This window comes from Xyrauchen texanus, chromosome 9 (genome assembly GCF_025860055.1).
Source record: "Xyrauchen texanus isolate HMW12.3.18 chromosome 9, RBS_HiC_50CHRs, whole genome shotgun sequence".
NCBI lineage: Eukaryota > Metazoa > Chordata > Actinopteri > Cypriniformes > Catostomidae > Xyrauchen > Xyrauchen texanus.
This window is the reverse complement of record NC_068284.1, coordinates 33666839-33691788: the sequence shown is the minus strand read 5'-3', so window position 1 is coordinate 33691788 and position 24950 is coordinate 33666839. Positions and strand designations below refer to the sequence as shown.

General features: G+C 39.1%; 1 protein-coding gene across 1 annotated transcript in view; it reads right to left on the bottom strand.

Annotated features, from left to right (window-relative positions):
• Window positions 1–22439, bottom strand: part of LOC127649506 (insulin receptor-like) — a 50079-nt gene extending 27640 nt beyond the window's left edge. The window contains exons 1-8 of the mRNA XM_052134639.1: window positions 22033–22439; window positions 7925–8064; window positions 6877–7021; window positions 5665–5879; window positions 5414–5540; window positions 5048–5298; window positions 2925–3092; window positions 1953–2151 (exon numbers count right to left, since the gene is read on the bottom strand). Coding sequence (XP_051990599.1) covers window positions 1953–2151; window positions 2925–3092; window positions 5048–5298; window positions 5414–5540; window positions 5665–5879; window positions 6877–7021; window positions 7925–8064; window positions 22033–22424 — 1637 coding nt within the window. The 5' untranslated portion in view covers window positions 22425–22439. The remainder of the gene's footprint in view (window positions 1–1952; window positions 2152–2924; window positions 3093–5047; window positions 5299–5413; window positions 5541–5664; window positions 5880–6876; window positions 7022–7924; window positions 8065–22032) is intronic.
• Window positions 22440–24950: the final 2511 nt, after the last annotated feature.

Sequence of the window (24950 nt, the reverse complement as noted above, 5' to 3'; positions counted from 1 at the left end):
ATAAGGTATGTTTGTGTTTGTGTGTATGTGGGAGCGCATATGTGTGTGTGGAGGAGAGGAATGGGATCTTTAGAGCTAGCTGTGAAGTTCTGAAGGCCAAAGATACACAAAGATGGTGAAAACACACCTATCAAAAACATCTACTCAAAGTCTTGGTGGAGTCAAAAACTTCCCAGCGAGGGACCGTGGACTGACCACTACCGAGACATTCAACCCTGAGCTTAGAACTCCAGAGAAAACAGATGAACATTAAAACAACATTAACCACTTGAGGTTCTCCAACTAGAGGGTCATGTCAGGTGAAGAATGTGACTGCTGCATCTCAAGATTTTATTTTTTTTGTGTGTGTGGATTTGCATAGTTTTGTGCTATAAAATAATATTTAGTCTATGTACGGTACTGTGCAAAAGCTTTAGGCACTTGTGAATGTTGCATAGTGAGGATGTCTTCAAAAATAATACCATAAATAGTTTTCATTTATCAATTAACATCATACAAAGTCCAGTAAACATAAAAAATCTAAATCAATATTTGGTGTGGCCATCTTTGCCTATAAAACATCACCAATTCTCCTAGGTACACCTAGACATGTTTTTCTTGGTTGTTGGCAGATAGGATGTTCCAAGCTTCTTGGAGAATTCGCCACATTTCTTCTATCTATTTAGGCTGTCTCAATTGCTTCTGTCTCTTCATGTAATCCCAGCCTGACTCGATGTTCAATGGGGGGCTCTGTGGGGGCCATGCCATCTGTTGCAGAGCTCCCTGTTATTCTATTATTTTTGCAAAAGGAATGTTTGAGAGTCTAAAATGTATTTTTCCTATTGACACACTAAAGCTGAAGATATCAATAACCATCTTAATACAAATGTTTTTGTGAAACATCTTAAGTGCCTAAAACGTTTGCACAGTACTGTATTTGTGAAATATCTGTAAATTCAGTCTGTAAATTGCTTAAGTAAATGTTTTATCACCCTCTTGTGGTCTCCTAAAGCCATTACGCCAGACTACATTAAAAGCAAGGCAAACTGACAGTAAACTGGAAAGCACACAAATTAGGCTTCTAATTTAAATGTCTAATAAAAATATTTTGATGTTTCAAAAAACTATATTATCGATATTTTGATATTTTATGCCACGTCTAGTCAGATGGAAGTATTTGGCCAATGTGTTGCGTCTGACACAGTTTTTTTAGAATCTCACACCAGGAGCATTTTATTTTTAAGACGGCATATAAAGTTAAAAATAAATATGAAAAACAAGTCTTGCATTTATTTTAGGCTTGATATCAATGCCCTTTTATTTACGCATAGTTAATCGGATGATTTTCCTGATGATTATCAATATATATATATTGATAATCATCACACGCATGCGCACACGCGCACACACACACACACACACACACACACACACACACACACACACACACACACACACACACACACACACACACACACACACACACACACACACACACATGGATTTTTTCCTTTCGTAAATCTGGACTGCCCCGCTTCAGCATGTTACATGTTATGTTACCATCTTGTGGTCTCCCAAAACTATTATACCAGACTGATAAGTAGAGGCCAATTGAGTGAATTGGAAAGCATGCAAATTGGGATAATTTAAATAATGGCTAATTTTAATATAGTGATGCATCAAAATATTGATATATCGATTATTTATAGGGATGTAATTTTATCAATATATTTTTATGTCATCCATAATTTTTTAACACAAAAATGGTCTTATGTGAATGCCCTCTTAAAAACCCATCAGAATGGTGGACAGACATGACCCTAATTCAGACTAATTATACAGGGCTTCCTTGAGTCTTCAGACAACCCATTGTACTAATAGATTATGCAAATATGTCATTTTAAGCATCCCTAAAAGATATCCTGTGTTTGAGCCATTTGTGCTAAATCAATGAGGAACTGTGAACTGTTTACCTGAGCTCAAAGACTTCATTATGGAGGTAGTTCTCAAAAGTTTTACGGTACTCTGTCTCCTCCGCCTCTTTCTTCAGCTCTTTCTCTGTTTTGGGGCAGGAACAGCAGCGGCTACCTTGGCCTTGCTCCTCTGTCTGGTTCCACTTCTGTTCCTCTTCATTATCTACTTGTGTGGGGGCTCTGGTGGGCAGCTTCATACCTGAACGATAGAACACAAGGCTTTGATTTTGTTCTGGAATCTTTAAAAATAAATGTCCCAGTAAAAAGAGTTGTCACAAAATCTAATAAGCTGCCTACCCAGAAATCATATTATAGACATCAAAGGCAAACATTCTTTTTTGATACACATCCTGAACATTGTCATTTATTGATACACTGAAGGTATGCCTCAAAATCTTGTGAGCTGCCTACCTAGAAAACATTTTGTGGTATTATAGGTGCAAGGGCTTTGCTGATACAATCATATGTAGGTCTAAATTCTCACAATTATTCATATTTTAGATCACTGTATTGGTTTATATATATGTGTACATTTATGTAATTTCCTACAGATTAATTGCATTGAACTAAATTGAATTAATCTGAAGAAGCAGATTGTCTAAATAAGCAGAAAGCCTGAAACCGACATTTCTCGGTATGGAGTTTATTTAATCATGTGGCATATTGGATAGTAGTGAAGTGAATCAAGCAAAAAAAGATTGAAACTGATCCCTCAGATTCACTCTGTCTCTTGCGGACATGTTCGGCCTCTTTCGCAGTCCAATTATGATATTGTGGATAGATGACAATGTATTGAATTGTGACATGTATCTTGATGTTTGAGGTAGATGGTGAAATTCAGTCCTAATAGGTGGATCTGAATGTTCATTTGCTGTCTAGGCATGCATATCACCAGGTTAAGATACTGCCAAGGTGCATCAATCAATAAATGTGTGTGTGTGTGAGTGAGTGTGTTCTTGTATGCTCTCCAACCTTTTTGACAGTAGTCAAACTTATAGAGCTCGCTGGCCTCTGGTTGCTGCTGACAGAAGACCAGATAGTGTGTGATGTTGCCATTTGGGTCATTAGGGGGCTTCCATTTCAGTATGATCTGTGATGACGAGTTAGAGGAGGATATAGGGTCCAGAGGTACAGAGGGTTCTGTGGGGAAAACCACAATGGAAAATACTAAGTATATAAAAACAGAACAAAGAAAAAAACAAGTTCTAGTCTCCATTAGTCCCTTTCATTATTCATGTAAAAATATGTATTCGTTGTTGACAGAACTCAGTTCTGGTTAGACCACATTGTCAGACTGGGACACCAATGAGACAAGGAGAATAATGACAGCTACCTCCTAACAAGGAAGATGTGTGGGGGAGCACCGTTGTCACAGCACGTGAACCCTTTGCCAAGGCAGAAAGAGAAAAAGAAAAACCCTGATGCACTGATTTCAGTCTCTGCCAACCAGCTGCCGAAACAACGTTCTCAGCTAAGTAATTGGTTATGTGGTTTATCAGCAAGGAAAGACACAACAAGCTCAAAAGGAAGCCAGACAGACACCTGGCAGCACTGAAAGTGAATCACATTCGTCCTCTCGTCTCAATCACAGCCCGGGTAATTTTGCAGTACTGAAAGTCATCGACGACCTATTTTACCAGCCTTTGACCTCTTTTATTCGTTTCCATTGCCAAGCATGCACGGGAAGCACTGCAAGTGAAATAGACTTACAGAAAACTTGAGTCTTTGTAAATGACTAAACATGGACACTCTCCATGAATTGGGCACAGAATAGGGCTTGAAACTTTAAGTTATTATGTTCTTTTTCAACAAATTGTAAGTGAAAGAAGACAAAAACAAAAACAATTTATCCACCACAAAATACATTTGTTATTTATTTTCCATACATTTTTTAACGAGATTTGCCATTTTTGCAACCACGTTATCAAATTTGGGACATGTCTAAAAAGAGTATTAAACCCTGATTTGAGTGATATTGCTTTTTTCTAGCAATAAACTTTACATAAACAAAAAACTATAATAACATTCATACAATTTAAAATAGATACAAATTTAAAGACTACACTCACAGAGCAATCTATTAGGAACACTATAGTCCTATTAAAGTGACCAAAGTTGTCTTCTACTCTTGTAGCCCATCCGCCTCAAGGTTCGACGTGTTGTGCATTCTGAGATGCTATTCATGTATAATGAGTGGTTATCTGAGTTACCGTAGCCTTTCTGTCAGCTTGAACCAGTCTAGGCTGCATTTCCCAAAAGCATCGAAAGCCTAAGTAGATTGTAGAAACTATTGGCGCCAATGGTCTCTACGATCAACTTAAGCTTGCAATGCTTTTGGAAAACGCAACCCTGGCCATTCTCTGTTGACCTCTTTCATCAACAAGGCATTCCCATCTGCAGAACTGCCGCTTACTGGATGTTTTTTGTTTTTGGCACCATTCTGAGTAAATTCTAGAGACCGATGTGCATGAAAATCCCAGGAGGTCAGCAGTTACAGAAATACTCAATCTAGCCCGTCTGGCACCAACAATCATTGCACGTCAAAATCACTGAGATCACATTGTTTCCCCATTCTGATGGTTGATGTGAAAATTAAATGAAGCTCCTGACTTGTATCGGCATGATTTTATGCACTGCACTGCTGCCACATGATTGGCTGTTTAGATAATTGCATGAATAGGTAGGTGTACAGGTGTTCCCAATAAAGTGCTCAGTGAGTGTATGCCAGAATGAGTAACTGGGCAAATTTAACCAAATTGAAAACTGACAAATGCAGTATAAATTTAAATTCTTTTAAGTAGGGGAAAAATAATATAGCAACATGTTTGCATAAAACCAAAAGTTTGTTAATAATTTAATCAAATAGTTCACAAATCACATAATAGTTTATATAACACAGCAAATAGAATTCTCTCTGAAGAGCACCACATTTGTGTAATAAAGTAATGGGACACCAATTTGTATCCTATTCATGGAAAATGGCAGTGACTTTGTTGACAGTGGAAAGTTTTAAGCAGGCTTGGCAGGGAGATCTCAGGCCAAAATGTAGAAAACGGAAGCTTTAAAAGATTAAATGGTCATTCCGAGGCTCTTACTGGTAGCATTGGTGCGGACATAGATGATCTCGCTCTTTGCTCCATGGACCTGGTTCTCATCAGAAGCAGAGAGCTGGGTTTTGACCATGATGGCGTACTGTGTCCATGGTTTCAGAGGGAGGATGAGGTATCCAGGCTCCTGCTGTTCTTTTCCCTCTGTAGCACGAGGCGGAGGATCCACATCTGCTATCACCCAGCTGTTAGAGCCACATGCATCCTGGCCATCAAACTCAGTCACATTCTTGTAAGGCCTAAAGAACAGGAGAGCATTCACCAAATCACTGCACTGAACTAAATACGTGCAAAAAATTCACCAACATTAGGAAAGCACACTGATAGCTTAATCAAAAAGTGTGGGCTACTTACGCCTCCTTGTATAAAACCATGAACCCCAGCAAGTCTCGAAAATCTGGCGGCCAGAAAGGCTCCCATTTAATGATTATCTTGTCTGAAAGTGTGCGAACCTGAGTGAACTTCAACACCTGGCTCTCACCTAGTGAAACGGAAGACATTGAAATATTGCTGATTACCACCTAGTGAGGTATGATCTCAGATCTATTCAGATATAGACCATATGAGCATAAATGAAATGTAAAGCTATGTAAAGTCCGCCTCACATGATGCCTGATCTCCATTGGTCTTTGAGGCAATGTCATTTTTAATCTGCCGGTTCTTAGTGCCTGTCACCTCCTCCATCTTCCGGATCTCCGACATGCAGAGTTTGGAGTTGTGATGGAAGAACATTCGACCCTGCAGGATGGTCAGGTTGTGGTTGGTCCAGTCCCACAGCTGACGCAGGTTCTGGTTATCAAGAGCGTAGAATGAATAGTTCCTGATGGGTAAGAAAACAGCACACAAATTCAGAGTATGGGGGACAGAGCTTTAACTTTAATCAAAAGATTATGGGAGAAAGATTTAAACTTGGTATTTGAGGAGGGAGTGTGGGCTAGGATTTAAAAAAATTTCAAGTCTGCATCTAGAGATGCAACAGCGCACCTTATGCAATTCAAGATTTTACATCGATTCTATCGGACCCCATCTAGATTGTATAGGCTTGCCCTTAAAGGCACACCCACCTACTCTCCATCAGAAGACACATGTCTTTTTGGTGGTGTGATAAGATCCAAGAATTGCGGTTAAATGTTCAGAGATTTATGTGTGATGTATTTGGCACTCAAATTTCATTTCATTCAGACATGTATTTTAGGCAATCAACAAAGAGAATAAGCACATAAAAAATTGGGTCCTAACCAGCGTCATAATCGCCAGACAAATAGTTTTAAGGGGATGGAAGTTGGCTGGAGCACCCCCATTTCAAGAGCGGTGCTCGGAGATGGGGAGGGTAGCAGCTTTTGAAGAAGGGTCATCAAGAAGATTGGGGAATTTGGACTTGTTTGTGGGGAAATGGGGCAAATATCTGGCGTTTTTGGAGGGCTCTCGGGGAGTGGCAGTGGAGCGAGAGGTGTAGTGGTTAATGTGTGTGATTATTATATTTTTTATAATCAAGTGTGACCACTGGGGTGGGGGGTTAAGTATCGATTCTTATTTTTTTATATATATATATATATATATATATATATATATATATATATATATATATATATATATATATATATATGTTTTTCTTTTCTTTGTTTAATATACAAATCAATAAAAACAATTTAATCACAAAAAACAACACACTACTAGAGACGAGATAAAGGAATCATTAATAGAGACTGCTAGACAATGATAAACAATCCCTATGAGAAACCAAATGCATAAAGCCATATTTAAATTAGTGGAACTGTGGAAAGAAAACCACATATTCTGTACGATCAGACTCCTACCCGACTTCTTGTGTCTCTCCCCGGATGACTCTGAGCTTACGGAGGAAAGAAAGAGAGATGAGGGCGTAGGAGCGTCGCACTGTAAGGTAGCCAGTGATCTCCTCCAGCTGTCCCAGGTTAGCCTCCAGCTCTGCGGCAATGTTATCTAAAAGAGAGAGTTGGAAAGGAGAGGAAGCTTCAGTCCTCAGCGAAATATGGATTTTCAAAAGTATGCAAAACCGCTCTCTTATGAATGCACATTGTGATGTCTGTCTGTCTGTCCACTTTTCAGTATGATTGTATGGATTTAAATGGTTATGTAAGAGGAGAATTTATAATAAAAAGGACTTTAATATTGATTTGATTCTCACCCACACCTTTCATATCAAGTGAAGTATGGATTAATTTTATACTGCCTTTATATGCTTTTTGGACCTTTAAAGTTCTGGCCACCATTTACTTGCATTGTATGGACCAACAGAGCTGAAATATTCTTCAAAAATCTTAGTTTGTGATCTCCAGAAGAAAGAGTCATATACATCTGGGATGGCATGAGGGTGAGTAAATGATGAGAGAATTTAAATTTTGGGGTGAACTGTCCCTTTTAAACTGCCTAAACTGCTGTAACTAGATTAGAAAGAACATAGTAAAGTGACAATGAATTGCAATGCTGACAAAAAAACTACAATATGTACAATGAAGCTATACTTTCAGTAAAACATTTTCCCACATATTTTTGGGAAACGATAAAGCAATAAGTTCAGCACTTGTTGCACAAAGTCCAATGAAGAAATGAGAAAAAAAAATATTGAAATATATTACGGTTTTGAATTTTAAATTGACCTAGCAAATCCCCAAATTATCGTCAATAATGATCAAATATTGCATCACCAGGTCCCTGCTGATTCCCACCACTATATGCAGTTATAAAAAGTTATTCAACAACTTAGAGCATTCATTAACCAATCAGAATAAAAAAATGTAACAATGTTGTGGTATACAAACAGACAGACAGTTAATGCATTCTTCTGTGGTGCAGAATTGTACAAGACAGTTTGTTTGTTCTTACTCCCTCCACGGATGTTGATAACCAAACTGCCGTTGAGCACAGTGCATCCTCTCAGAGCCTGAGCCGTTGTGACCGAGTCCACTGTCTTCAGCCCCATGCACACTTTAGGACAGAGGCCAGCACAAGGCGTGCAGTTCAACCTGCAGTACAGAACACAGGGTCACATGTACACAAACCCAAACAATGAATGAATCAAATGTTTGTCACACTCTGTGCTGTGAAAAGAACAAGGAAACAGATATTCAGATATATGATGTATGTATGGTGTTTCTATTTTTGTTGACATTTAAGCAGATTTGTGGAACGAAACAATAATAAACTGTTGTTATCAAGGATGTGGATCCTGTTGCGCAAAGTGTCAGCATTGTTTTTGGGCGGCGGTAACCTTGTAGAGCAGGCCAAAGGTTGCAATCAAGGATGAATGAGACATTCTGTGAGATGTGCCAGAGACACAACTTAATCACTGATTGTTTTTGTGGATACATTGGGCCTGACTGAGGAACTGTTTATCATCTGTGCTTTCCGCACCACTGTTTCCTGTGAAACTTTGTTACACATATTTGTATGACAACTGTTATAAGTGTGAATCTACAAGTGAACAAAGGATCTGGAGGTGGTATGTCAAAGACTAAACAATTAAACCTGCGTCAAAGCAGGAACAATTCACAATACAGAATCTGTAGCTGTGCCAAGAATGTACAAAAACCAACTATGGGCCAAAGCGTGATTAATATCTTTTCTTCAATGATTTGAGCCTTGTTAATCTTTCATGATACCTGCTAGGGATGGGTCACAATGGTTCGATGACTTGTCGATTAGTGAGGTTTACGAGATTGTTTATTTTTTTTAAGCCTTGATATTTATAGTGACAGCTTTAATGTAGCATGCTGTGCTTTAAATGTTAAGAAAGTTTGCATGGTAAAAGCTCTCAGAAAAGATGGTTCTGTAAATTAATCCCCTTTAAAAACACTGCCACAACAGCCATGAACATGACAGATGTACAGTGGGTACGGAAAGTTTTCAGACCCCCTTAAATTTTTCACTCTTTGTTATATTGCAACTATTTGCTAAAATCATTTAAGTTCATTTTTTTTCCTCATTATTGTACACACAGCACCACATACTGACAGAAAAACACAGAATTGTTGACATTTTTGCACATTTATTAAAAAAGAAAAACTGAAATATCACATGGTCCTAAGTATTCAGACCCTTTGCTGTGACACTCATATATTTAACTCAGGTGCTGTCCATTTCTTCTGATCATCCTTGAGATGGTTCTACATCTTCAATTGAGTCTAGCTGTGTTTGATTATACTGATTGGACTTGATTAGGAAAGCCAAACACCTGTCTATATAAGACCTTACAGCTCACAGTGCATGTCAGAGCAAATGAGAATCATGAGGTCAAAGGAACTGCCTGAAGAGCTCAGAGACAGAATTGTGGCAAGGCACAGATCTGGCCAAGGTTACAAAAAATTTCTGCTGCCCTTAAGGTTCATAACAGCACAGTGGCCTCCATAATCCTTAAATGGAAGACGTTTGGGATGACCAGAACCCTTCCTAGAGCTGGCCATCCGGCCAAACTGAGCTATCGGGAGGGAAGAGCCTTGGTGAGAGAGGTAAAGAAGAACCCAAAGATCACTGTGGCTGAGCTCCAGAGATGCAGTCGGGAGAAAGTTGTAGTAAGTCAACCATCACTGCAGCCATCCACCAGTCGGGGCTTTATGGCAGAGTGGCCCGACGGAAGCCTCTCCTCAGTGCAAGACACATGAAAGCCCGCATGGAGTTTGCTAAAAAACACCTGAAGGACTCCAAGATGGTGATAAATAAGATTCTCTGGTCTGATGAGACCAAGATAGAACTTTTTGGCCTTAATTCTAAGCGGTATGTGTGGAGAAAACCAGGCACTGCTCATCACCTGTCCAATACAGTCTCCACAGTGAAGCATGGTGGTGGCAGCATCATGCTGTGGGGGTGTTTTTCAGCTGCAGGGACAGGACGACTGGTTGCAATCGAGGGAAAGATGAATGCGGCCAAGTACAGGAATATCCTGGACAAAAACCTTCTCCAGAGGGCTCTGGACCTCAGACTGGGCCGAAGGTTCACCTTCCAACAAGACAATGACCCTAAGCACACCGCTAAATTAACGAAGGAGTGACTTCACAACAACTCCGTGACTGTTCTTGAATGGCCCAGCCAGAGCCCTGACTTAAACCCAATTGAGCATCTCTGGAGAGACCTGAAAATGGCTGTCCTCCAACGCTTACCTCCAACCTGACAGAACTGGAGAGGATCTGCAAGGAGGAATGGCAGAGGATACCCAAATCCAGATGTGAAAAACTTATTGCATCTTTCCCAAAAAGACTCATGGCTGTATTAGATCAAAAGGGTGCTTCTACTAAATACTGAACAAAGGGTCTGAATACTTAGGACCATGTGATATTTCAGTTTTTGGTTTTTAATAAATGTGCAAAAATGTCAACAATTCTGTGTTTTTCTGTCAATATGGGGTGCTGTGTGTACAATAATGAGGAAAAAAAATGAACTTAAATGATTTTAGCAAATGGCTGCAATATATCAAAGAGTGAAAAATTTAAGGGGGTCTGAATACTTTCCGTACCCACTGTATCTGTCCATTGCTTTGCACCTTGCAATACTTTTTTAACATCTTGTAACAAGTGTTGTATTTGTCAAGTCAAAAATATTCCAACTTCAAAAACGCGAGATTCTTTCCTTCTGTTGCGATGGAACAGAATCACAAGAATCACAGGAAGCATTGCTAATGACATCATAAAACTAAAAACGGTGGAAAAATATAAGGCTACGTCCACATTCATCCGGATACATTTGCAAACAGTGGAACATTTTTTAAGGCTATATCCACATTAATCTGTATACATTTGAAAAAGCGTTTTTGTTTTCTAAATGCTCTCCGTCCACACTACCATTTTCAAACATTTTCCAAAAATTGCTTGTACACACATAAACATTTGAAAATTCTTAAATTCCCTTACTGCGCTTGTAAACAATTGTAGTTCCATGTACGGTCTGAAACCCAATTGTCCTCGTGTTCTGCTGCCATAGAGCAATTCAGAGTAAACTTTTCGCCGTCTTTTAAGACATGCAATGTGAAGAATGTAAAAAGTAACATTTATAGTTCAAGTCAGAAGTTTACATGCACCTTAGCCAAATATATTTGTATATCACAATTCCTGACACTTAATCATAGAAATTCCCTGTCTTTGGTCATGCTTGGGGTAATTGTCCATTTGTATATTTATCCATTGAATATATATATAAAGATGTTGCCACAGATGGCAATCTCTGTGTGGAGCTCTCCAGTTCTTTTGTTATTTTTGTTTGTTTGTCCTGTGTTTAGTAATTTTTTCCAGGGACAAACTGCTGAACATTCTGCAGCACATACCAGACAATTGTTTCCCGGTTTTGGACTACTCGGATGCTTTGCTGGACATTTTAGTCAGAGGCGCAGCTGTGTTGTTCAAGCGCACCTTGAGATGCAAGCGAGGGAAGCGAGCCGGCATGCTGGTCTAGCTTCAACAATGCAGCTTTCGAACAACGCTGCCAAGTATTCATCTAGCGAATCTCCACTCTCTCCCTAACAAAAAGGACGAACTACATCACCTTACCCACACAAACAAGGACTTTTCAAACTCTGCTGCATTGTGCTTCACAGAAACCTGGCTAAATGAAGCCATTCCAGACAGCACGTTACATCTGCCGGGCCTTCAGCTGTTCAGAGCGGATTGCATTGCTGAGTTAACGGGGAAAAGGAGAGGCAGTGCTTTTACATCATTAAAAGTTGGTGTACAGATGTAACAACATTAAAGGAGATGAGCTGTCAAAATCTGGAAGCGCTCATCAACTGTAAGCCTTTCTACTCGCTGCAGGATTTTTACTCATTTTTCTACATATTTATTCTGGTGAGTGTTTATATTCCTCCACACACGTGTGTGAATGGAGCGCTGCAACAACTGGCTGATCACATCACAGAACAAAACCCGGATCCACTTATTATTTTTCTGGGAGATTTAAATACAGCTAACCTCTCCTGTGAACTGGCAAAATACAGACAGCACATTATATGCCCCACCAGTGACAGAAATATACTAGATCACTACTACACAACATTAAAGGATGCATATCGCTCTGTCCCTAGAGCAGCTTTGGGACTCTCTGATCACTGTCTGGTTCATCATCTTCCAACCTACAGGCAGAAACTAAAATCAGCTAAACCTGTAGTAAAGAAAGTAAAGAGTCACCCATTTGTCTAAAATCCTGTGCGAACCAGCTGGCCCCCAAATTAACACTGATCTTAAATAGATCACTGGAGCAGTGTGAAGTTCCTTGCTGCTTCAGAAACCCAAAATCACAGGATTAATGACTACTGACCCGTCGCTCTGAAGTCTGTGGTCATTAAATAATTTGAGAGATCTGGTTTTGGCCCACCCAAAGGACAATTGCAGGACCCTTTCTATATCCCCTTCAATTTGCTTATTGAGCAAACAAGTCTGTGGATGATGCAGTCAACATGGGATTGCATCATATCCTGCAACATCTGGACAGACCAGGGACATATGGAAGGATCCTTTTTGTGGACTTCAGTTTGGCTTTCAATACCATCATCCCAGCAATACTCTGGACTAAATTACACCAAATCTCTTTTCTCACGTCTATCTGTCAGTGGATCACCAGCTTTCTGATGGACAGGCAGCAGCTAGTGAGACAGGGGAAATTCACTTCCAGCACATGTACAATCAGCACTGATGCCCCCCAGGGATGTGTGTTCTCCCCACTACTCTTCTCCCTGTATATCAATGACTGCACCACCAAGGGCCCCTCTGTCAAGCTCCTGAAGTTTGCAGACAACACTACGGTCATTTGCCTCATCCAAGATGATGAATCTGTATACAGAAGGGAGGTTGAACAGTTGACTCACTGGTGCAGTCAAAACAACCAGAAGCTCAACACATTTAAAACAGTGGAGATGATTGAGTAATTTAGGAGGAACACCCTAGCATTGACTCCATTCTCCATTCTAAACAGCACTGTGACAGCAGTGGAGTCATTCAAGTTCCTGGGCACTACCATCTCACCACCCACATTGACTCCAATGATAAAAAGGCCCAGCAGTTGTACTTCCTTCACCAGCTGAGGAAGTTCAACCTACCACAGGCGCTGTGGATACAGTTCTACTCATCAGTCATTGAGTCTGTCCTCTGTACTTCAGTAACTCTCTGGTTTGGTGCAACTATGAAATTGGACATCAGAAGACTACAAAAGGATTATTGGTTTTGCCCTGCCCTCCCTTCAAGAACTGTATACTTCCGTAGTGAGGAAAAGGGCTGGAAAAATCACTCTGGACCACACTCACCCAGCCCACTACCTTTTTGAACTGTTGCCTTCTGGGCGGTGCTACAGAGCACTGAGCACAAGAACCACCAAGCACAGGAACAGTTTTTTCCCTCAGGCTATCCATCTCATGAACAGTTAAAACTGTCCCATTGAGCAATAATTATGTGCAATACACAGCTTAGTCTATTTATATTTATCCTACATACCATACATTCCCTTTCATCTGTATATAACAGATTTATATTCATATATTGTACATAAATACATATATGCACATATATTGTCTTATTGTGTATTTCTATACATATTTTCAATTCACTTTTTATTTTTATTCTATTTTTGCATTATTATCTTTGTTTTGTTGCTGTATTGTTTGTGCACTGGAAGATTCTGTCACCAAGACAAATGCTTTGTACATGTAAGCATACTTGGCAAAAAAGCAAATTTTGTTTCTGATTTGGAAGTCCCATTTGCGACCGAGCTTTATCTTCCTTGCTGATGTCTTGAGATTTTGCTTCAATATATCCACATAATTTTCCTATCTCATGATGTCATCTATTTTGTGAAGTGCACCAGTCTCTCCTGCAGCAAAACACCCCCAAAACATGATGCTGTCACCCCCATATTTCATGGTTGGGATAGTGTTCTTCAGCTTGCAAGTCTCACCCTTTTTCCTTCAAACATATCATTTTAATTTCATTTAATTTATTTATTTATAAAGCACAAATAAACACAACAAAAGTTAACCACAGTGCTGTACAGAACCAGGTTTTAAAATAAAACAAGTAGAATAAAAAACAAAATCAACAAAAAAATAAAATAAATAAAAAATAAGAATAAGATAGTAAATAAGAAATATTAACATGGTCAAATTATGATCAATTAAAAGTCAAAGTAAAAAATTAAGACTTTAACTTATATTTAAAATCATCTAGTGAGGTGGCAGATCTGACAGACAGAGGTAGGCTGTTCCATAACTTAGGGCTAGCAATCGCAAATGCACGGGCACCTCTCAGCTTTAATCTTGATCTGGGAAAGGACAGAATGTTCTGATCTGCGGATCGTAGACATCTGATCTGACATTCGCTTAGTAGGTCTGACAGATAGACAGGCGCCAGGCCATTTAGTGACTTAAAAACAAACAATAATACCTTAAAATCAATTCTATAACACACTGGCAACCCATTTAAAGACCTTAATTTCTGAGTGATATGGTCACGTTTACGCATATCAATGGTCATTATGGAATAACAGTTACATTTTTGTTTCATCAGACCAGAGCACATTTCTCCAAAATGTATGATCTTTGTAACCATGTTCACTTGCAAACTGTAGTCTGGCTTTTTTATGGTGATTTTGGAGCAGTGGCTTCTTCCTTGCTGAGCAGACTTTCATGTTATGTCGGTATAGGACTTGTTTTACGGTGGATATAGACACTTGTCTGCCTGTTTCGTCCAGCATCTTCACAAGGTCCTTTGCTGTTGCTCTGGGACTGACTTGCACCAAACGTTTTGTACCAAACTACGCTCATCTCTAGGAGACAGAATGTGTCTCCTTCCTGAGCAGTATGATGACTGCGTGATCCCATGGTGTTTAAACTTGTGTACTATTGTTTGTACAGATGAACGTAGTACCTTCTGGCATTTGGAAATTGCTCCAAAGGATGAATCAGACTTGTGGTGGACCACAATAATTGTTCTTTTTTTAAATATTGGTTTTATTCCCAATTTGGAATGCCCAACTCCCACTACTTAGTAGGTCCTTGTGGTGGCACGGTTACTCGCCTCAATCCGGGTGGCGGAGGACAAGTCAATCCAGTCATCTTATCACATGGCTCACTGTGCACGACACCCCAGAGACTCTGTGGAGGCTCATTCTACACTCTGCGATCCATGCACAACTTGCCACACGCCCCATTGAGAGCGAGAACCACTAATCGCAACCACGAGGAGGTTACCCCATGTGACTCTAACCTCCCAAGCAAACGGGCCAATTTTGTTGCCTAGTAGACCGGGCTGGAGTCACTCAGCACACTCTGGATTCGAACTTGTGACTCCAGGGGTGGTAGTCAGCGTCAAAACTCGCTGAGCTACCCAGGCCCCCTGAAAATATGTGGTTTTGCACACACCTAGTACCTTCCAAAAAGGACAGAATGTGCTGTTCTTTATCCAGCTAATCTTAAAGAAAGCTGGTGTGTGGGTGAGATTCATATTGCAGACATATCAGAGAGTCCAGTATGCTGCCTCTCTCCCGCTGCAAGGATGCAACTCAGAGTAATTTATCTGTCAGTGGCCAGACGGCGCTCCCTGTCTAAGCAGCTGACAGACAGGGAGAGCTGAGCAGAGGAGGACACAGAAGGGACAGGGATGTCGAAACTCCTGATATATCATTAGAGTCCAGCTAACATGGAGAGACCGTAACCAAGGGCGGCAGCACAGGGAGAGAGGCCTGATCACCGTGGTGTCTGTCCAGCAATTGTGATTTGTGTGTCTGCTATCTGAATTCCCACAGTGCCCAGCCCAGGCGTCATACTGGTGGGGGCAAAAAGGGGGTACCATCAGAGAGAAAGACAGAGAGAGAAAGGAACTGAAAGACAAATAAATAAGAAAACACAAGGCCACTGAAGACACTTGAATGTCCTATCTGGCAAAACATGCAAATTAAAGGGATAATTCCCCCACAAATGGAAATTCTGTCATCATTTACTCTATTACAAGTCTTCTGAAGTCATATAACAGCTTTGTAGCAGGACCAAACCAAAATGTTGTTGTTATTTACAAAAAGAAAATTATATTCCGACATAAGTCTCAAATCTCATTTATGCTTGTACAAATTCAAACATGGCGTCATGATACACATAAAAACTAATGACGTTTCCTCCCCATCTTAGAATGCTGGCTTTATGAATGCAACAGAGTATTCTCATGTGTTGTGATTTGAATGGGGACAGCAAAGATTTTCAGTGAATAACACCATAGTCTGTTCCTCATTCAAAAGTTATCATATGGTTTAGGACACAAGGAATATAGTCCATGAGTCATATGTACAACTTTTTTGGTGCTTTTTATCATTTTAGGATCTTGACAAAAGTGATAATTTATCATTATCATGTTTCATTACACATTGGCATTCGGTTTTTGAAAGATGGAATCAATCACCATCCTGCTTTGTTATACATGTACAAGAGCAGCTTAGACATTCTGCAAAACATATTGATTTGAGCTCCATGGAAGAAAGTTGTAGGGGTTTGGAATGTCATGAGGGTGAGTACATTTTTGGTAAAGTAGCCTATTCCTTTAAATCCTATAACAAAACACCGCTGGAGGTTTAGCATCAGATTCCAGACTGCGTGCAGCTGCATTTAGCCCCTCCATCTCACACTTGTGCTTTTCTCTGTATTCTTACATGCTACACATATGATGTAGTGACTCCTGGGTTAAAGTGCACACTGTCTGCTTTAATTTACAATTTTTCCAACCTTATCAGCAGAACTGAAAGTGCAGCATGTTTTATTCACATATATTATTCACATGTCTAAGGGCATTTAAGGGCATCTAAGTATTTGTTCAGTTTTACATTACATTCTCATTTAGACAGGGCTTGTATTTTGCACTTTTAACGTATACCGGATATATTTAAGCAATATCACATGAGCAAGAGTGGTGCTGTAATGAATGTTTGCATGGCTGGGATTCGTCTGCAGGAAGCTTAATCACAGCCATAATGATTCAGTACACCAGCGTAGTTGTGATTGTGATCAATTGATTTTATACAACAGTTCTATATACAATAAGTTAATATTGAGTAACTTACATTTTAGACATAACATGATAATTTATTTATTTTGCTCCATTAAAGAAAATCGCCAAGCAACGCTCAGACTGACAGCCAGTGTGGAACACTGCAAACACAGACAAGCATAGTGATAAAAAACAGTGCTGTTATACTAAAAAATCAGCACTCTTGGAATGACACTTGTTCAATCAAATTAAAAGACTGGAACAACTGTTGCATAATATTTAATATCACATCTTGATTCTATGCTATGCTGTTTTGTTGGAGATATTTTGCTAGTGTCTGACTGCAGCTGGACCAAGGAGATGTCTGGAATCAGACTGACCATTTTGTAGATTAAATATGGAAAACCCAACATTTATGTGGCCAATCGTCCATCCATCCGCATATAGCGACGCATGTCTGCATCGAAATAGCCAGAGAGAGAATAAAGCTGGTAGACATTGGTCATCCTTTATTTCTACCACAAACAAACAAACAACACAAAACTGTGTTCTGAAAGAGGCTATAAAATAGAGGTTAGCGGTCTGTGTCGGTCCTCCCCTTCCAGCTATGACCTTATTTAAATGGGCACAAATGCACTGCCAAGCCTTGCACTAGAACAGTGCTGCTTTAAAACAGACACACACTAGGGATGTGCAAAACTACGTATTTTCAAAAATCAACTAGTTGATGGGCTGTCTGAACAACTAAATGATTAGGTGGCTTTTAAGCTGAACGGTGTAATTTCTGCCACTTTAGCACCTTCAAAGCACCACAACACACAAGGTTCTCGAGACAAGATTTCAAACCTTTAAGCTCAGAGTTTGTTTTTAAAGATTTTCTGTTTCAGTGGCATACCCCAAATTAAAGGCTTATAAAAAAAGAGAAGAAAAAAAAAAAAAATCAAGGAGGGTCAAGTACTTGGTGTCATTGTAAAGAAAACTTTTCATTTTTTTTAATGATATAAATTATGACAAATTATGAGGCTCTGAAGAAACTGCTGAAAAAAAAAAAAAAAACTTGGGCCTAAGTATTTTTATTTTTTAGCTTTTTTCTTATTTTTCTGATTTGACATTATATTTCTCTGGGTGTATAAAAGGTGGCTCTGTAAAATTGCTTTTTCTTTGTTCCCAATCATGTCAACTGTAACGGAGTACAATTTTGTGTTGATTCAATAAAGCAATCAAAAGTTATAGCATTACAAAAATAATTAAAAGTATCCAGAAGCCTCTCCAAACAAATAAAACCTAATAATTCTAAATAAGAACTAATTACACATGCAAACAGAACAATGAATAAAGGTATGCATAGCATGTACAAATTATTTTAGTAATGAGATTTCACAGAATGAAAGCCATTTGACTCAATGATTCACCCATCTCCTGGTGGCCATATGTAACAGTCCCCAATCACATGTCTCTCTGCCCAAATATGGATGACTTTTGCACCAATCAATCCGATTGGTTTAGCGTTTCATGATGCCACATAATTTCCGATGACATCATTTCCAGATGCTGTGTGCACATTGTGCTTTTTTGTGTACATTGTGCCAATTATCTAATGATTTTTACATCTGATTACCTTGTGTGTAGGCTCATTTGAAAGATAGTCACCTCCTCGAAGTAATGGTATATGATATTTTATGTTCCGTTTATTTTTCATTAAGTTATAAGCAATTAAGCAACACCTGTTCACATGAAACATAAAAGTCAAAGACATATACTTAGCTATTACACGCAATATTTTGTATGTGAGTAAAACAAATAAGCTGGTTGCATTCTACTCTTTAAAAGCTTGGCTATTTGATGAGTTTGATGGTTTTACTGATTACAATAATATGTACAATGCAACATTTTTCATATATTATCAGGGTTCCCATATTTACAGGACATTTTGTGCCCAACAAATGTAAAATTGAAGCAAAAATACATGCGTCCATTTAAATCTAGCTTTTATTTTGCAGTTTCTTTGTTTTAGATTCTCACCTCCAGATAAGAAGTTTGCTATATGGCCCAGTGTGATAATTAATCCCCATAAAGCTGTGATTTAATTAAATAAATACATAGTTGTATAGAGTGTTGCTTTCTTTCTGTCATCTCACTCACTCACTCACACACACACACACACACACACACGAGTGCATATGATGATTATTATGGTGTTTTCAGTGAATGAGCGGCCATCTCTACACATTAATTTTGAAGTGTTAGGAATCACCACACTACTAACCCAGTGAATTAATAAAATGAACAAATCCGTGGTCCGAATGTCATTTTAATCAAAAGTTTAGAACTCAAATGGATGCAAGCTCATGGGGGTAGAAAAATTTAGACAATCACTAATTTATTAATTTTTTTAAGAATAAGCTAAAAGCAACAACTAAAGCTATTTTAATTATTCAAATGTTAGAAAATTAGCTGCACAAATAAAGGGTAATCTGTTGTGGCTACAACTAACATAACATTAACCCTGTCCCTGAAAACCAATTCACTCATGTTTATTACATCTGTTTGCTATGTTAGCCAGCTATAGTTTGTCAATGCATCATTTTGAAGCTCAGCAAACAATGCGGTGGTGGATTGTGTCTGTTGAGTGTTGATTTCATGCTACGTTGTTATGTAGTTGGTGAGACGCAATGCTGGAAAGTAAATAAAGTCCATCTATTACTCTCCATGACAACGAGCTTATGGCTAACCATGTAGCTACTTTCATTACTTGTCAACTGAGTGGAAGCTACTGCGTAAACATGTATTCACCTAACTGTTTTGTTCAGGATTCGCAGTTTGGTACCCCCTTCATCCGAACAATTCAAGTCATTGCACTTACAAAATATAATATTTAAAAGTCTGGTTTTCCACTGTTGAAAGTTTCCCTTGAACTTGTTTAGCAGAATACGGTGTAACACTGCAGCCGCTGTTTATCTCTTGACTCGGCAGATGTAAATGCTTCTTGTTTTACAACCTGCCCCTAATTGACTGGCAGTATTAAAATAGTCAGCATTTGACTGATACTAAACAGTACTACTGATGTTTATTTACCTATTTATTTTATTTGAATTGATTCTTTATTTAAATGGTCAGCAACTGACTGATACTGAAGATACAGTACTGATGCTCATTTAGCTATAATTTTAATTTATTCTTAATTTAAATGGTCAGCCATTGACTGATTCTAAACATACAGTAGTGATTTTTATTTAGCTATTTATTGCATTTTTATGTATTCTTTATTTAAATGGTCAGCAACTGACTGAAACTGAACATACAGTACTGATGTTTATTTAACTATTTATTGTATTTAAATTTATCTTTATTTAAATTTAAATTTATCTTTATTTAAATGGCCAGCAACTGACTGATACTGAACATAAAGTAGTGATGTTTATTTAGCTATTTATTGTATTTTTATTTATTCATTATTTTCTCAATGTTCATTTCGTCATTGTAAAGCGCATTTCACATGAGCCACAGGCAATGCTTTGCCCTCTACATGACAAGCGTTGCAGAAGCTACAGCCCTGATGGTCAGCGCATGTTACCAAACTGAAAGAAATGCAACACGTCTGTTATTCTGTGCATGAGATGAAATTAGTGGAGCAAGCACAGAACCACCTCACGTGTGCTCACTAAGAACAGATCTGCGCACGAGCATTGCGTGTAGACTGTTTGATTAAATCACATCACAGATTTTATTTAGCTGGATCGTTCAGCCCTAACAATGCAACAAAAAAAACATTGTTTTGTGGCGGAGCGCTGCTGCTGAATAGCGGTGCAGGAAACACTGCTATATACTGCAAAAAACTGTCAAAGTCCTCACAAAAATCAAAGACTTGATTTTCAATAATAACAAGAACACTGCTCACAGCAGGTGATTTGAAGTCTGACAGTAACTGTCTGGTGGTGGATTTGTTACAAAAGCACTGATATGATAGTTGTAGTGGCAGTGCTTTAAACGGGATGAATTTAAAGGATCAACTTCTCAAAGAGGGTGCAATAAGTTCATGCACCCTTCTCAAAGAGGGTGTAATAAGTTCATGCACCCTTCTCAAAGAGGGTGTAATAAGTTCATGCACCTTTCTCAAAGAGGGTGTAATAGGTTCACGCACCCTATATAACCGCCCTCTCCAAGAAATGCATCACTTTTAAAGAAACACCACTACAAATGATAAAAACAAAAACAAAGATTAACTAGTGGACCTCATTAATTGTTCAACTGAAGTCAGTTGTTGGACAATCCTGGCCCATAACTAATCTAACACACACTTCCTCTCATTAACATAAATGCTCCCTTCCTGATACACAGTCGCTCTTGCTCTCTCACAAATGATGCTTTGTGTGGTCAGACAGTTGTTTGAGGTCAGAACAGTCCTGATCAGTCTAAGCCATCTACATTTAGTCCTTTTTCTCACCTCAAGTTCCACTTCACTGAACAAGACAAACAGGAAGGAATGATACATAAAATAGACAGCTGATCACTTGAGCTGAACAACCTCGAACATTCCTCAGTGCTCTCCAAGCTTGTAACAGGCATAAAATAACGTTTTTCCAAAATCAAAATGCCTTTTACCTATATGACATAGAATCTACGCAATACAGTTCAAAGAGATTCAAAAATCTCAGATTTGTAATGTGAGTTCTTAAACTTTGAAGAAATTAAAGAAACATTTCACTAAGTGGCATACTATAGCAATTAAACCATATGGCTCATGGTAAGCCCATCAATCTAAGATGAGGCACAGTGCACACTTGTTTCCCCTTAACAAGTCACACTTCATACGCAAATGATTTAGCTTATGTGGTCACTGACGTACATGTGTATCGTTAGAATCCATTCTCAGGCTCTTGCACAGAGAAAATGCTGTTGAAGTAGCCTTTAAGACACTTGGGGACGTAGGGATGCTTGTGGATGTGTGCAGTAGCGTTTGTGCATTGACCAGACTAGTAGTAGGTTACTTACGTAGTGGAGTTCACAGTAGTGTACCCAGAAGGGCACTCTGGAATGCAGGCACTGTTGTGGATGACGTACTCGTGGCAGTCACCTTTGCCCTGCTTGCACTTGTTGTGAAGCTCCTGGCAAAAGCTGAAGTTAACGCAGCGCCAACCCTTGAAGGTGTAGAATCCAGCCGGGCACTTGTCCACGCAGGTGTTATTGTGCATGTAATTGCGGCAGGCCACACATTTGCTTGGTGAGTCGCGCTCCGAACAGCCTCCCAGACACTGCTCATGGCAGCACTCGTTATCTTTAGTGCAGGCACGGTGCTTGCATGTGGACGGGCACACTGTGGGCAGAGGGAGAGAGAGATTATTACTTCCTGAGGACTGATTACTTATGTTACATATGCCTCTCATTTAAAGTGACTTATAGCACACTAGCATTCACTGAACAATATCTGTAGTCATTAACTGTTGCCTGCTATCAGTTACCACAGAAAACAGTGCCAACTCATCCCATAGTTTACAGTAAAGCACTTCAAAATGAAGCCTAGCAGGCAAGATAATAATTTAAAAAAAAACAACAGAGTAGGTCATATTTTTGTTAAAGCAATTAGGCCTATAAGAAGTAAAAAAAATTAATAATTTTTCCAGTAAAATATTTGTTAAAAAAATGTTTTATTTGAGCTGTAAAGTTTAAGAGGTGGGGCCAGTTTTCTAGGTGGATGAACTTCTGCTTATGCGTTATGGACATGTGGGTGGAGTTCTACGTAAACACTGCTTTATGGCCAGTTATCTTCTCCATGTTTCTTTTTGGAATCTTCGCTTGGCCATTATGCAAATATAATTTTTTATCCCCTTTTCTCCCAATTTGGAATGCCCAATTCATACTACTTTAGTAGGTCCTCGTGGTGGCGCAGTTACTTACCTCAGTCCGGGTGGCGGAGGACAAGTCTCAGTTGCCCCCGCTTCTGAAACCATCAATTTGTGCATCTTATCTCGTGACTCGTTGTGCATGACCCCGTGGAGACTACACATGTGGAGGCTCATGCTACTCTCCGCGATCCGCGCACAACTTATCACACACCCCATTGAGAGCGAGAACCACTAATCGCAACCACAAGGAGGTTACCCCACTTTGCTCTTCCCTCCCTACCAGCCAGGCTAATTTGGTTGCTTATGAGACCTGTCTGTAGTCACTCAGCCAGTTGAGTGGCACAGTGAGCGGCAGTTCTGCGGATGGAAATGTCATGTTGATGAAAGGGGTCAACAGAGCGTGGCCAGACTGGTTCGAACTGACAACATCTATGGTAACTCAGATACACGAGGGGAACCTACACAATATTAGGCAGGTGGTTTTAATGTTGTGGCTGATTGGAATATATATATATATATGTGTGTGTGTGTGTGTGTGTGTGTGTGTGTGTGTGTGTGTGTGTGTGTGTGTGTGTGTGTGTGTGTGTGAGTGAGTGTGTGAAGATGCACTTTCTGGCTTGCTTAATATCATTTTCAGTTGTATTACACTTACGTCGTTAAAAATTGACTAGCCAATGGCGATTCTTTCTCCAATGTGTCTGTAGAGGGTTGAGCTACAACACTTAAACTGGAATATATGTTACCTTTAAAGACCCCATCAAATCAAAAAGTTTCACTTCCATACAACAAACACTGATGATTCATATTGCACTAAACAGATCTTTGTCCAACCAAATGCCCTCTATAACAAGAATGTTCCTCCCCCTAATACCTCTAGCAAGGAGCCATGGTTCTTGGTTGTGATGTAACTAAAGCCTATTGACTATTTAAGAAAGGGTGAACCCTTCTATATTTCCCACCCAAATTTTCTGTTTCAATAGGAAATACATTCCATTTAACAATGGAAAGGTAACTGTGCTTGTGAGGTGATTTCATGGAGTCTTTAAGTATCTTAGGGTTCTCTAGCTCTACAGTTCATGTTTTACACTAAACTGCAACAACACCAGGTTACACTTATAAATATTAAGACAATGACCAAATGGCCTACTCTGATAAGCAGCTCTTAAAATGCTGTAACAACATTCCACAGCCTTTTATGCACTTTTCCTTTCCCTCATACACACTAGGGCTGGGCGATATGACGCCATATATCGTTGCGAAGATATAAAGTGTCAACCGATAGAGATGTTGCTATATCATGCATATTGCGATGTGTAAATATCCATGTGCGCAGTGTGGGCTTATCTATCAGTGGGCAGGGCTTCACCTGAGAGTGAGAGAAATTACTAAACATGGACAGGGTTTTTCCAGGATTGAAAAATGATCTGCGCCTGTCCAAGTAAATTTAATGATCTTCATAATGCGTTTGGTCCTTTAAAAGTGCTAAATATTATGACACGCAAATGTTTCACATGACTGTGGTGCATGCTGTCTCTGGAGCTCAGAAGTGCATGCAAATCAAGCAGGCTTTTCTATATTTGTGCTCCAGAGACAGGAGAGCTCAGAGTGAGATCGCTACTCAATCATTTTTGACCCAGGAAAACCCCAAATGGAGAACAAAGTTTCCACAGAATGGGACGACTCCCAAACAGGTCAAGAAAATGAAGAGGAACTTGTTATGAAATCAGGTGCGATATCTCTTTCACCACCTAAATATTAAGCACACAAAATAATATTTTAAAAGCCAAAAGATGAACTCGACATTTATTAATTCATTTATTTTCCAAGAAGTGATATTTATTTTCTTCAAGGTGTTTATTTTCATTGGGGTTTTTTTTCTTATGTTTTATTTTCTTTGTCGCATTGTTTTGAGAATATCTTAAGTTTGTTGACCAAAGTTTATAATAATAATAATATAATAACAATATTGGTCAACACATTTTTAAACTGAAATGTGGCATACTGTTATATTTAGCATTTTGTGTAAGGTTGATTTTTATTTATTTATTTACTTAGACATTGTTTGTC